This window comes from Sebastes umbrosus, chromosome 14 (genome assembly GCF_015220745.1).
Source record: "Sebastes umbrosus isolate fSebUmb1 chromosome 14, fSebUmb1.pri, whole genome shotgun sequence".
NCBI lineage: Eukaryota > Metazoa > Chordata > Actinopteri > Perciformes > Sebastidae > Sebastes > Sebastes umbrosus.
Genome location: NC_051282.1, coordinates 25,313,665 through 25,326,439, shown reverse-complemented (window position 1 = coordinate 25,326,439; position 12,775 = coordinate 25,313,665). Strand labels below are relative to the sequence as shown.

Sequence of the window (12,775 nt, the reverse complement as noted above, 5' to 3'; positions counted from 1 at the left end):
CTTTTCTAGTTTCACCATTACCAGAGTGTGGATGTACTGGTTTGATTTCACAGCAGCATGGATGGCGCTGACTGTGGTGCTTTTGCATTGTTGCATGCCAGCCTAACCAGTGCAGAAGATTCCACTGGAGTGTAAGTAAGTGAGTAAAGGAAACATCCGTATCTAAGCTCACCTTCAGCACATGTCACTGCCACGAACAAATGAAGGGCAATGTGGAATGTGTGTAGATGGAGAGAGCGTGGGGGCCACTGGCTTCCCATCATGCAGTGCGTGTCTCAGAAATAGAGCAGGAGAAGGCAGGGACCCCTGGGATGGTGGGACAGAGCTAAGAAAAGAGCTCCTCTGCTCTCATTTAAACAGGGACAGGTGCTGGAGGAGAGGAGAGGTAGGCCAGACTAAAGACAGAGAGCTGCGTGTATAAGGTAGGTCTACTCTGGGCTGCTCATTCAAATACAGCGTGTCAGAGTTAACGCTTCACCTGCCACCGCTAACCTCTGCTCTTAACAGCAGACGTGTCATTTAGCCTTTTAGATGACATCCATTTACCAGCAGAAATGTAATGCTTACGCCCCGGATCCATTAACCTAAAAAGAGTAATTTATGCTACATCACTTTGCAGCCTCATTTTCCCTGTTTGAACCCTTTTTTTTCTCAGGTAATTATTACTAGGAGGGCTATTTTTTTCGCCCCAGCAGCAACTTCCATTGGTTGACTACAATATGACCCTTTTTTTCCCCTTCTAATGCATGTAATTTCCCAAAAGACATGTCTTTGTGCTGAATCATACATGTGTGTTATTAAAACGTGGCAATTAGAAAGGTTACAGAAGTTGATAAGAGGGGAGAAAGATATTTGATTTCCTCTGGCTCGGGGAGGCTGAACTGTAAGCACTTCACATTCCTGTCCAGGTTCTTGAAAAACAGACTAATCAGCCCGAGAGGGGGCTTATTTTTAATTGTTAACTATGGAGGACAGGATGAAGGAAAACCTGTGCTACATAGATTTATGTAGCACAGGCTAGTATACAGTTTGTAGTTTGACTGTTACACACCTCCAACAGTGAAACACTAGCCATGTAGGGCAGCATAGAGGAACACACCCAGCTCTTAACTCTCTACTTCACCTGAGGACACTAAAAGAACAGGCTGACCATAACAGTGAGTCATAAACAGGCCCATTGCCAGAAACCTATTCCTCCAGTATGTGTATAACCTCCTTATTATTATTATTATTACGTCAGTGCATTCGAGTCAGGTGGGACAAAAGTAGGCTAATATATACATAAAATTGGATTTTACAAACTACCTTTAGCCCTGTTTGTCTTTTTTTTCCAGATTACATACAAAATCGTTTTTATGTCTGTGAACAGCCATTTTGGACTGAAAGTGACTCCAGTAAAACATGCCATACAAAAGTAAAACAAAACAATTTCTATTCTATTGTTATATTCAACTGAAATGGCCTGTGTTTAACAATAAAACTGTATGTATAATAAGCGACAGTCGGAAACGAAGCAGCATGTAAAATGACGGTATTCTGGAAATTATAAGGGTTTAGTATAATTACATTGAATAATTTAAGTGATATATATGTGCACACATACTAATCATAGGTCAAAACAGCTAAAGCTTAATTTGGCTGAATTATAAAAGGCAGAAGTGGTAAAATGAAGAGCCGTTTAGGAGCCGAAAGAGCCGGCTCTTCTTGGTGAGCTGAGCCAAATGATCTGGCTCACTAAAAAGAGCCGGAATTCCCATCACTAACAGTAACGTTAATATCACCGTTAATTACGAGTTTCATTTGAACGCACCATAATTGCGTGTAGCCCCGCCTCCTTCACTCAGTGAGCAGCCGGTGCTCATTAGCTTTAATAATGTAGGTTAAGATAAACAACAGGGCGAAACAAAGCAGTTTGGTTTAGTTTGTCACAAAAAATACGTCTCGAGGAGCAAGAGGAAGATAATTCAGCTCAAGTTCCGCCATTATTTTCAACCAAAACACAACAGTTTCTCCTCAACAAGTGCAACAAGTAGGCTAATAGACACCTAACCGTTACCATGGCTGCTAATTCAGCCGTTGGTTCTCCAACGACGACGTCAACCAGTCCACGTCAAAGCTCAGGTACCTGCTGCCAAAGCACGTTTAAATATCTTAAATACCCAAGAATGAATGAACACTCGTTATATGTAGGGGTTTATGAGAGATGCTCCTGCTTGTTTGTCTCTGTCAAAACAAGTTGGTGAGGAGGCATTCATTGTTTTTAGTACAGCAGCTGAAGAGGAAGGCCACAGAGGACAGCGCATCTCCATCACTTATTGAGGTGCTCCAGTGACATATTTACCAAAATGAACGTGTCTTCATCACCCTACAACAAGCTGTACTGTTGAAAGACTCTTCTCAGATGTCAGTCAGACAAAAACTGGCATCAGGGCATCAGTGATGACACACAGACTGACCTCTGTGTCCCTGCTCTCCTCTGAAAGACCTAACTTTGGACTATGATGAAATAATGTCAACACCAAGCCCCATTGTCTCCTGCTGTGATCATCAAAAGTAAGCAATATTATTATTTATTTGGTATAGTTTTTTGTTGGATTTTGTGCAGAAGTTGCATCTCTGTGTGGTTTATGTGGCGGCAGTGCCAGCCCAAGCATGTTGGTGCCAATGTACCTCTATCCAGACACTTGATTATAGTGATGCTGTTGTGTCTTTCAGCTGTATGTGGTTTAAGTGTCATTTCTAATGTTACTAAGCATGTTGGTGCCAGTGTACCTCTATCCATGATAGCCTCAACAGCAACATTTGGGGGGATCTCTGGAAAAATCTTGCAATTGTCACTGAAAATGTCTTTTAAAAGCGTACTATGCCCATCAGTATTCACTATTCAAACTGCAAAACATCTAGTCAGAAGATTAATATTGTTGTGTTGCTGTTGCAAATGGTCCGCAATGTGTAGTTTAGAAAATCTAACGATACCCCGTACAACCTGAAAAGCAAGTGGATTTTTTTCCTGCTGTGACATCATGGTTTCACTCTGTTAGAAGCAGGCTCATGCATCAAGTCAGGGAAACATGTCAAAGGAGAAAGCAACAGGAAGAAGCCGAGCCCAGGCCTCTGAGGCTCACTCTTTTTAAAGGGAGATAGAATATATATTTTTTTTATCTCTACCTGTTTGCTGTGCATGAGGTGAAAAGTTGTACAGCGACGGGTAAGAGAAAGAGAGGCTAGTGTGGATTCTGTTGCAGGGCATAGTTGTTGCGTGGTTGTGTAGTTGTGTGTGAGCGGCCTTATTGTTAACAATATCAGCCTTGGTGATGTGTGTGCAAAGACTGGGTCGTGACCCACAGGTGGGTGGCAGGAGATTTATCTGGGTTGCCAAATTAATTTGAAGAATTTCTTCCACAGTCTTATTTAATATTTATATCTGCAATAAACATTTGAGCCACATGAGGGAAACTGATTGTTCGTATTGTTCTGATAGTTGTAGCCTACTATTAACACTGTATCTAATATGAAAAGCTAGCGTACAAACGAGAGTCTGTTAATGCCGCCTGAATGAATTTATTTGGTCTCATTTATAAAGTCTTAGACATGTGTATATGTTTTCAATAACACATGTATTAAACAAAGTTTAATCATCAAACGTGTCTCTTCGAAATTGCTATATTATCTATTCAAGATAATATAAAGTGATGCAGAAATTGCATTAAAAATGTTCAAGAACATTCATTTACGCCCAAATTTGCTCTTCTCACAATTCATACAAACACTGTTGTGTATTGTGCATTGAGTGTGTGTAAGACTTCAGTATAACACTGGAGCACGAGGTGCATTAATGCATTAACGCAATCAATCTTTCGAAAGTTGTAGCGGGCTCAGTTTTAAAGCTAGAGTGAAGATACTGGTATCAAACTAGAAAACCTGAGGATCCATTGGTACCAACCATGTCCAACCAGGCTAAATAACGCTCCAAACTTACACAAAATGTTGGTGAGGAAAAACTGTCATGGCCATTTTTAAAGGGGTCCCTTGACCTCTAACTTCAAGATATGTGAATGAAAATGGGTTCTATGGGTACCCACGAGTCTCCCCTTTACAGACATGCCCACTTTATGATAATCACATGCAGTTTAGGGCAAGTCATAGTCAAGTCAGCACACTGACACACTGACAGCTGTCATTGTTTGTTGGGCTTGAGTTTGCCATGGTATGATTTGAGCATATTTTTATGCTAAATGCAGTACCTGTGAGGGTTTCTGGACAATATTTGTCATTGTTTTGTGTTGTTAATTGATTTCCAGTCATAAATATATACATATATTTGCATGAAGCAAGCATATTTGCCCACTCCCATGTTGATAAGAGTAGAAAATACCTGACAAATCTTCCTTTAAGGAACATTTTGAAAGGATGAAAAATGTGAGATTAATTTGCGATTAATCCCGATTAAATATTTTGACAGCCCTGGATAAAAGTAATCCCTCTACAATGTACAAACACTTTGATGCAAGCTGGCTGATTCAACTGACTTTTGAGCCATTTGGATTTTCGTAAAAAGGTAAAATTGGCTATTTGTAACCAAAGAAAATTGAGCTCTATGAATGATGATGAATCAAAACAGGAATCTCTAGTTAAAACCTGTGAATTGTCTCATCTGGCTACGGATCTTGTCGTAAATAACAAGCCTCTTAGTTCAGAGGAATATAAACACAACGGAGCAGAGTGGACGGTTAAGAGTGTCGTAAATACATCCAGCCCCACTAACTCTACATTTCCTGCATTTCCCTAGAAGGGTTGGAAAGCCACACATGTCACTGAGGTAATAAGTGCTTACGGAGAGGGATAAAGGAAGAGGAGGATGTCAGAAACAGAGGGAGAGAAGGGGAAGAGAAGAAGGGAGGGCAGGTGTGTGTGTTAGCATGTGTGTGTGCATGCATGTGTGTGTGGGCGGCAAAGTGACAGGCGATGATTAGCCCAACCAGAGGAGGATATGTGGGAGGGAGAGTGTGGGAGTAGTGGGGCTGGCGAGAGTGAGCGAGAGAGAGAGACTGTCTCTTTAGGCAGAGATATACACAAGTGGATTAAAAGAGCACTCGTACTGTATAAACACATAGAATTGACAGGAGATTTATGCACAGAAAATGTACAAAACCATGTAACTATAATAGGCATGAACATGTGCAGGCACATAGAGTGGATTCCTGTGGGAACACACTGTGTTTTAAAGGAATGAATTGGGAAAGGAAGACTGGGGGTAGTTCAGGTTGATTTGTCGCTAATAAAAACAGCTACATTATTTCACAAGGTAATTTAATTCCGCTTTAAGCAAAATGTTTATGTGTGTGTATGTGTGTGAAAGACGGGAGAATAAAAAGGGGCGGAGGGAGGAAGAAAGAGATGGAGAGCAGCTGCCGACTCTTAGGTGTGTAGGTGGGACCATTTGCAGCCCGTCTCTTACTGAGCCTCGATGGAATTAACAGGCTTTAAAGACGCGTAACAAGATATCTAACTCACGCATATGAATGTGTGAGCATGCGCAAATGCCTAGAAAAAAAGCAGATGTTTATCTTTTCAGAATAATCAGCCGATCAACTCAATAACTCTTCAAACAAATAACATTAAAGTCCCAGTGAAATTGAAGTTAGAGCGTCTTTAGCTTCTGTACTGTGACATGTTCCCCAGTGAAACTGAATATTTAAGCTGTGTACAGTTACAAGGAGGACTTAAAACATCTCGGCGAGTAAGATCATTCGGTTCAGATTCAAACCAACTTTATAAACCCACACGGGGAAATTTGTTTGGTCCAGTGCTCCAGACGTGAGGACAACATAAAGTCCACGGTAAAAATAATAATAACAATAGCATAACATACACAATATGATCTCAATATACTCATAATAAAACACATATTACGTCTTTGTGGTAGGCTATTTGTCCCGCCCCTCCTCCACTGTGATTTGACGGCTGGGTAAAAAGTGACAGTGACGAACGCAGTGTTTTACCCAAAGTTCAACATTTTTCAACTCTCGGCGACCCTGAAAAAAACGTCAAACGTGCAGCACTTGGTGCAAAAAAGACGCTCAGCACCTCGTCACGCTGCTGGCGTTTAAAAAAATATGCTGGCCTCAGGAAAAAACGCTTTGGTGGACACGACCTCTTAGTGTTATTTTTTAATTCTCCATCAATGCACACACTACAAGAGGGTGAAATAAGCTATTGAGACACATTGATTTTGGGGAAAATTACTTATTCACTCACTTTATTGAAAGAGAAACAATTGAAACACTTTGCATTGTGACATCTCTAAAGAAAGATAAAAGTAGGCCAAGATAAAATTACAAATTAAAAGCCAATTCTTGAATTAAATTGATATCTTCAAGCAATATCTCACATTTATAGCCTGTGTTGTCGACCGTAGCACATGAGCTGTGGTTTGTTTGGCTAACCTCCAGTATCTGTGTATATTTCTGTGCTCTACCATCAGTCAAACAGGAAATTCCCTTCACACGCTTTTACAGGAGGTCAGAGCGCCGGCGCCGACCTCAGGGTGGGGGACTCCAAAAAGTCGAGAGCAGGTGGCTGGAAAATAAAACAACACCGATGCCTCCCTTGGGAACCACGGTGGCATGTAGTGGAGAGCATTGTACTGGAGAGTGGCGATGAACAACAGGGGCTAATATCTTTAGCCACAGCACAACCTTTTCTTTTTCAACTAACAACTGCACACAGAGCGATTCAGTCGGTGAACACATACAGGGAGGATGAGTCATTTCAAATATCCAGTCCCTTGCAGATCTTCCTCCAGGCAGGGCTTTTGAAAATGGAATCAGTTTTCAGTTCCCTCATACACTTGTGACAAAAGAGATGAGTAAATTGATATATTTCCACACACACACACATGCAGAGTTTCCAAAATTGCCATGGCAATATGTGTAACTACTGGGGGGTGTCGACCAGCACACACGCAGGACTGTAAACACACCTTTAATAGTTTCTGACGATACATTTTCTTTTAAATAAGTCCTTGCTGTTAGAGCCACAGTCGCAAGAAGAGATTAGATCAGCCGTCAGTCGGCTCACATACGCGTTGTTCTCTTTTTCGTAACAAGTTCAGCTGAGGATGTCTGGCTTGGAAGAGCCCGCTACTGTAAGTGAGGCTCAGTTCAACACGGAGATACCGCTGTATCAATGGAAAACCTCACAGAGATGGAGAGATAGCGGGAGCGAGAGAAAGAGAGAGAGAGACGCTTACTGAATAAAACATCCTGAGAGCACTTTCATGTCGGTCCCTGTTGGCTGGGGCTGGAGGAAACCCAAACTAGATCTCAGCTCCACCGCAACAAAGGCCCCGTCAAATCAACAAGCTACTTCCACGTAGATCAAGCAGGCGAAAGCCCAATCAGCGCAAAGGGAGTCTCTTCAAACAGGAGCTGATTTCCCACGGGCTGGTGACGGCGAATACAGACGATCACCTAGGAAACAACTCACCAGGAGAGGACCAGGTGTTGGTCGCCAATTGACCTCCATGTTTGTAACCAGAACACACACACCTAATTGCCATGACATACACACATCACATAAGGTGCAACATCTGGGATACATTTTTTCGCACAGAATCAACCCCTAACCAGTCATATAAAAAAGGCTTTTCCAAAAACAATCTCAACCAACTACCCTCTATATACTGCTGTAAATAAATGATGTTCAGCTACCGGCTCGCGGCGCTGACTGTACCGCATTCATTATCTTTTCTACCTCCGATGACATTCCTCTGACAAAAGGAGGCCCATAAATTGAAAAAAAAGTTATTTCCTCCAGGACACAATCTAACAACAACAACCTGCTTTAGGACTAAAATGATTCAGTAAATATTCTAATTAAAAAACACCTCCTGTATCAACCCACACGTCTCTCTGAATGCAATTTACCTTCCCCTGACACTTTTTCTTTTTACACAGAAAGCTGATGTTAGATGACGTGTGTGTGTGGGAATAATAGTGTTGCACGGTAAACCGATGCTAGAACGGTATCGCAATACCCTGCTGTTAAAAACGGCATGATACTCCATTTTATTAGTACCGGTACTTTAAAAACGGCAGCTTTAGGGTATTTCCTATGAGTTGCGTTGATGTGCAGCAGCGAGGCAGTTTGTGTGTGTGTGACTGCATTTAGAGGAGCGGGCGGTTTTAACTTGGCTGCGGGTGGGAGCAGGCAGTCAAAAAATAAACTTTAGCGATAACCAGAATGATGGAGTCAACAAACGCAGTTGAAAAGAAGATTAAAGCAGGCAATGAACCACAGTCACGCTCTGAGCTGGTGTCTGTATCAGCTAAGGCTGACCCGGATGCTTGATTCAACCGTTGCCATGGTAATCAACCTCCAAATCCATCTTGTATAGTTCCAAATGCTACGCTTTTTCTTTTTATATATATATACACACACACACACAAGTATCTAATAACAATGTATAAATCCCCAAAAATAAGGAATAATGCCACAACGTTATTCATTATTCATATTCAACATTAATTATGATTAGTTATTCTCAGACAGATATCGCTGTTTGTTATGTGTAGAAGTGCGTGTGTGTACGTTAGTACGGCAGTGGCACTTTCCTGGAGCTTTGAATACCTTCACATAATTCTCACTGAAGCTTCGAAGCCTAAACAAATTGTATTCAGGACATCAGCAGAACTCCATTTAAAAAAACTAGGAAAATAACATTGCGGCTCTAATTACCGACCAAATATACCGATTAAATTAGATTCACCATCTTTTCTGAATCTGTCCAAGCATCTCCTGTAATTCGGCAAACATATAATCCACCAAAGAGCATGTGTTAAAGTATAATTTTGCCGTGTGTCTCAGTAACGTGAAGTGAAGGGAAAGGAATTGCAGTCCAGCAGCGACATTCTCTTCACAAACACCACTTAAACACAACACGGCACTTTCTACAAGTTACTGTGGCGTCTTCCTGATTTTAGCAGCTTTTCCCTCATCAACTTCTCACAGAACTCGCGGTCTCCTGTGCTGCAGTACCACTATCTGCCTGAACTGTTACTGATGCGCCGGTGGGGGCGCTGTTTTATAAAAAAAAGTCTTATTTAATGTGTGCTATCTGGTTTCAAATATAAAGTTAACTAGCAAAGAAATCACATAAACTCATATATAGGGGACATCAACTTACTGTATATCATGTACATTTTTTATTAATACAGTATGGAGATATTTAGGCAGGGTATCGTATTGAAGTTATACATTTTATGTCGTGACAACACTAGTGTGTAAGTGTATGAAGAACTGCTGCTGCTGTTGTAGGCCAGTGCGGCCAACAAAAAGAAAGAAAAAGAGAGAAAGTGGCATGAAAAAACAGGTCATCAGGTGTATGTCGGTCACTTACCTAAATCTTTGGATCCTTGACTCTCACTGGCCAGTTCACCCATTCTGACCAGAGCATCAAAGTAGCCTTTGGCAGCAAATGTCACATCTGGAGAAAAAAGAGAACAAAAAGGAAGCAGGACGGGTTACTAATTTAAAAGTAACAGTTCAGTGTGTCTCTTCAAATTTGGAAAACTATAACACATCTCAGCTTTATGTAAACAAAGTCGTCAGCAGTCTGGCCAGTGACGCCGAAACATTCGCACTCTTTCCTTCTACCTCTGGTTTCCCTCAGACGCTTTTGAAGCGGTGAATCACAGCTTCTCGCCACCAGAAAATAAGCAACACTGATGTTGCTACGTAATTACTCAACATCATCATCTTGTTGGCATTCTGTGTGCTTGATTGCAAGGAGGAAATTAGTTTCTGACAGATAATCTGTGCTTGATGGGGAAGCCACACAAGCACAAAAATGTGTTTTCTGTTATGTTTATGGCTTAGTGTTACAATGAGGAGAAAAGTTGGTTTATTATCACCACAAAGTATACAGTATGTGAGTAAGTTTAATATTTAGAAAGGGTTTTGGCACTAAGTATATTCCCCCTTCAGTGAAGCCTGATTTAATGTTGCTCCAAACTCATTTCTAGATAACAACTGGAAACACTTGGTCTTAGTCAACTAAGATTTCTTTAGTCCATTAGTCATTTTTATGCTTTTTTCATGCTGAATGTCTTATTTAGATATAAATATCATACTAATTTATGATCATATCTCTGGTAAACACAAAATTAAAAAGGGTGCTTTTGTGTGATTCTTTGTGAAGAAACTCAGTTTTACAAATCTGTCAATTAAATCAACTAATCGATGAGTCAACAAAATCACAAAAGGACAGCCCTAGTTTAACGTTATGATGTCTGGTGTTTGAGTCAACATTTTTCCATTCCTGATCTCTTTTTGATCTCTGACCAAATAGACCAAAAATTCAATATTTGCCAGCCAATAGCTGTGAGATAACATTGTTGTCCCACCAAGGAAATAGCTGTCACGCTGTTAACCACATGCTGTTAATCACCGCTGGTCTTTTCCTTCTTCCATTCCATTTCATCTTTTTTTGTCAATAATATTTCTCAGCAGGGTGACACAGTGACTTGGGGAGACTGTTGATTAGTGGAGGCTCATACACCTGCATAGAAAAGGCTTCGACCTGCTTGGGTGTCCCTCTCAGTGGGCTACCTCCAGGTCTGAAAAGTGAAGCCAATGCTGAAGTGCCTTAAACCTGCATTCTTTCTAATAGCCAGCAGGGGGCGACTCCTCTGGCTGCAAAAAGAAGTTTGACTATATAGAAGTCTATGAGAAAATGAGCCTACTTCTCACTTGATTTATTACCTCAGTAAACATTGTAAAAATTAGTTTATGGTCTCAATCGCTAGTTTCAAGTCTTCTTCAATACAGCATGATGTTCATTTAGTAAATTATGGTCCCGTTTAGAGTCAAATAGACCATAAAGCAGGGTATGGTTTAAGGCGTGGCTACCTTGTGATTGACAGGTCGCTACTATGGCTTTGTCCGGTCTGGGAGTTGTCCGTGTTTTCGCCTTAGAGCTTTGACCCTTCCACAGTGTGTTTTCAGTTCATGAGTTCATTGGTTGCCAGAAAGTGTCTTATTCAGCGTTTGGTTGTAGCTCCATCCTCTCATATCACTTTTGGTCGCAAAAAAACAACATGGCGACAGCCAAACATCAAGATGGCGACGGCAAAACTCTAGGCTTCAAAACGGCGGTCCACAAACCGCGTTGTCTACGTACACTTCTTATATACATTCTATGGTCCCTCTGCAACACTGGATGCTGTATTGTGGCTGACACTGCAGCGTGACTTCTCAGGGGAGGAGGGGAAGTGAAGGAGTATTTCCCTCTAGCACTGATTAAAAGGTGTAATAATGTAACTCTAATTGCCTCTATAATCTAATGGGGATAGCTAATTGCTCAAATGATCTGTTTTTACACAGAGATTCCAAGGGTCACTAGATGACACATGTGTGCACAGATGTGAACAAACACAAAATGCTTGACCTCTGCTCTAGATCCTCAGGATACACAAAAGCAATCAGTGAGGTTAATCCTAATCAGCAGCCATATCTCTTCTCTCGCGGACTAAATGAAGCTCAAACGTACTCCTGGTTGCCCAGATCAATATTCCCCTTCGGTCCCTATTATTCCTACTGCTGCTGCGCTGGCCGACAAAGGTCACACAGGGCTTCCAGTGATTTCTGCCAATCGGCCCATCTCCAGTGAATAATGGCCGCTGCTTTTAGAGGTGAATCCAACAGCGGTCCAGGTGACAGATGGGCCCTGTGCCTTGAGACAGCTGCCAGGTGAGCGACATGTTCGCAACAATAGCCTGGCAGGGGCAGGCTAATTCTAGCAGACAGATGCATCCCCGCGATAGAGGAAGTCTCCCAGGCTGGAAGCCTCGCAGCTCCGCTCCGAGGCTGAGGGACATATGCTAATGCTAATCCCAATTACGGCTGAGTCAACGGCAGAAGACGGCGTGCGTTTTCCTCTTTCCTCTCTCTTGCCGGGGGAACACCTGAGAACTGAGAGCCGAGCCTCCAGAGCATCACGGCTGATTTCTCTTCATTATGCCAAACAGACCCCCTCCGCCTGCCTTGATGTGGAAAGTGTGAGTGTGTCTGTACATGCAAGTTTGCACATGTGCGGTGGGGGGGTTGTGTGAGTAGGATGGTGGGAGCTACGGCAGATTTTCGAAGTGATCTCCAAGCAACAGACTCTTTCTTTTTGCCTGCTGTTGAGAGTGTGTGTGCAGCTGAAGGGTGGCTGAGTCGATAAGCTGGATCTATACAGATACTTTACTTCTGTCTAATGAAATGTGTGGCGAGGGGCTCACAGAGACAGACGGAGAGGATTACTGGATCTCTGATTGTAAGGCAGACAGACAATTGGTAGGGGACGGGGCTCATCTCAGAGCTACTGATCCATCACTCATGCTTCACTCTAGAGAAGAGGTGGAAGAACCACACACCCCTTTAAATCAGGACAACCATCATTTCCTGTACTTGCATCCTCCTCCTCATGCTGTCGGTGGACTTGTGTAATAAGTTCCAGGCTGTGTTTGGTAGGCAGTTGGAGTCGCTCAGTTGTATGCATCTGTTGCTTTTACACTTACCAAACGCTGTGAGATTTAGCGACTCACTGCTGTGTTGGCAAACCTGGAAAGTGTCCATATCCAGATCTAGCAGGCCTACTCCATGGAGCCCTTTGGCATTTCTGGTGCTGAATAATTTCAGTGATTGCGCCATATGGGTGGAAGTGTGTCCTCCCATCCCCTGCCCACGCAAATCAGAGCCTCTTAGTCCCTTGGGTCGGGCCAATTCTGCA

The 12,775-nt window shown here is 42.2% G+C and overlaps 1 protein-coding gene across 8 annotated transcripts in view; it reads right to left on the bottom strand.

Annotated features, from left to right (window-relative positions):
• The window catches only part of baiap2a (BAR/IMD domain containing adaptor protein 2a), a 68,060-nt gene that overhangs the window by 33,891 nt on the left and 21,394 nt on the right, over positions 1-12,775 (bottom strand). For all 8 annotated transcript variants that reach the window (XM_037793398.1, XM_037793404.1, XM_037793400.1 and 5 more), the window contains exon 3: positions 9,401-9,487. In XM_037793398.1, coding sequence (XP_037649326.1) covers positions 9,401-9,487 — 87 coding nt within the window. The remainder of the gene's footprint in view (positions 1-9,400; positions 9,488-12,775) is intronic.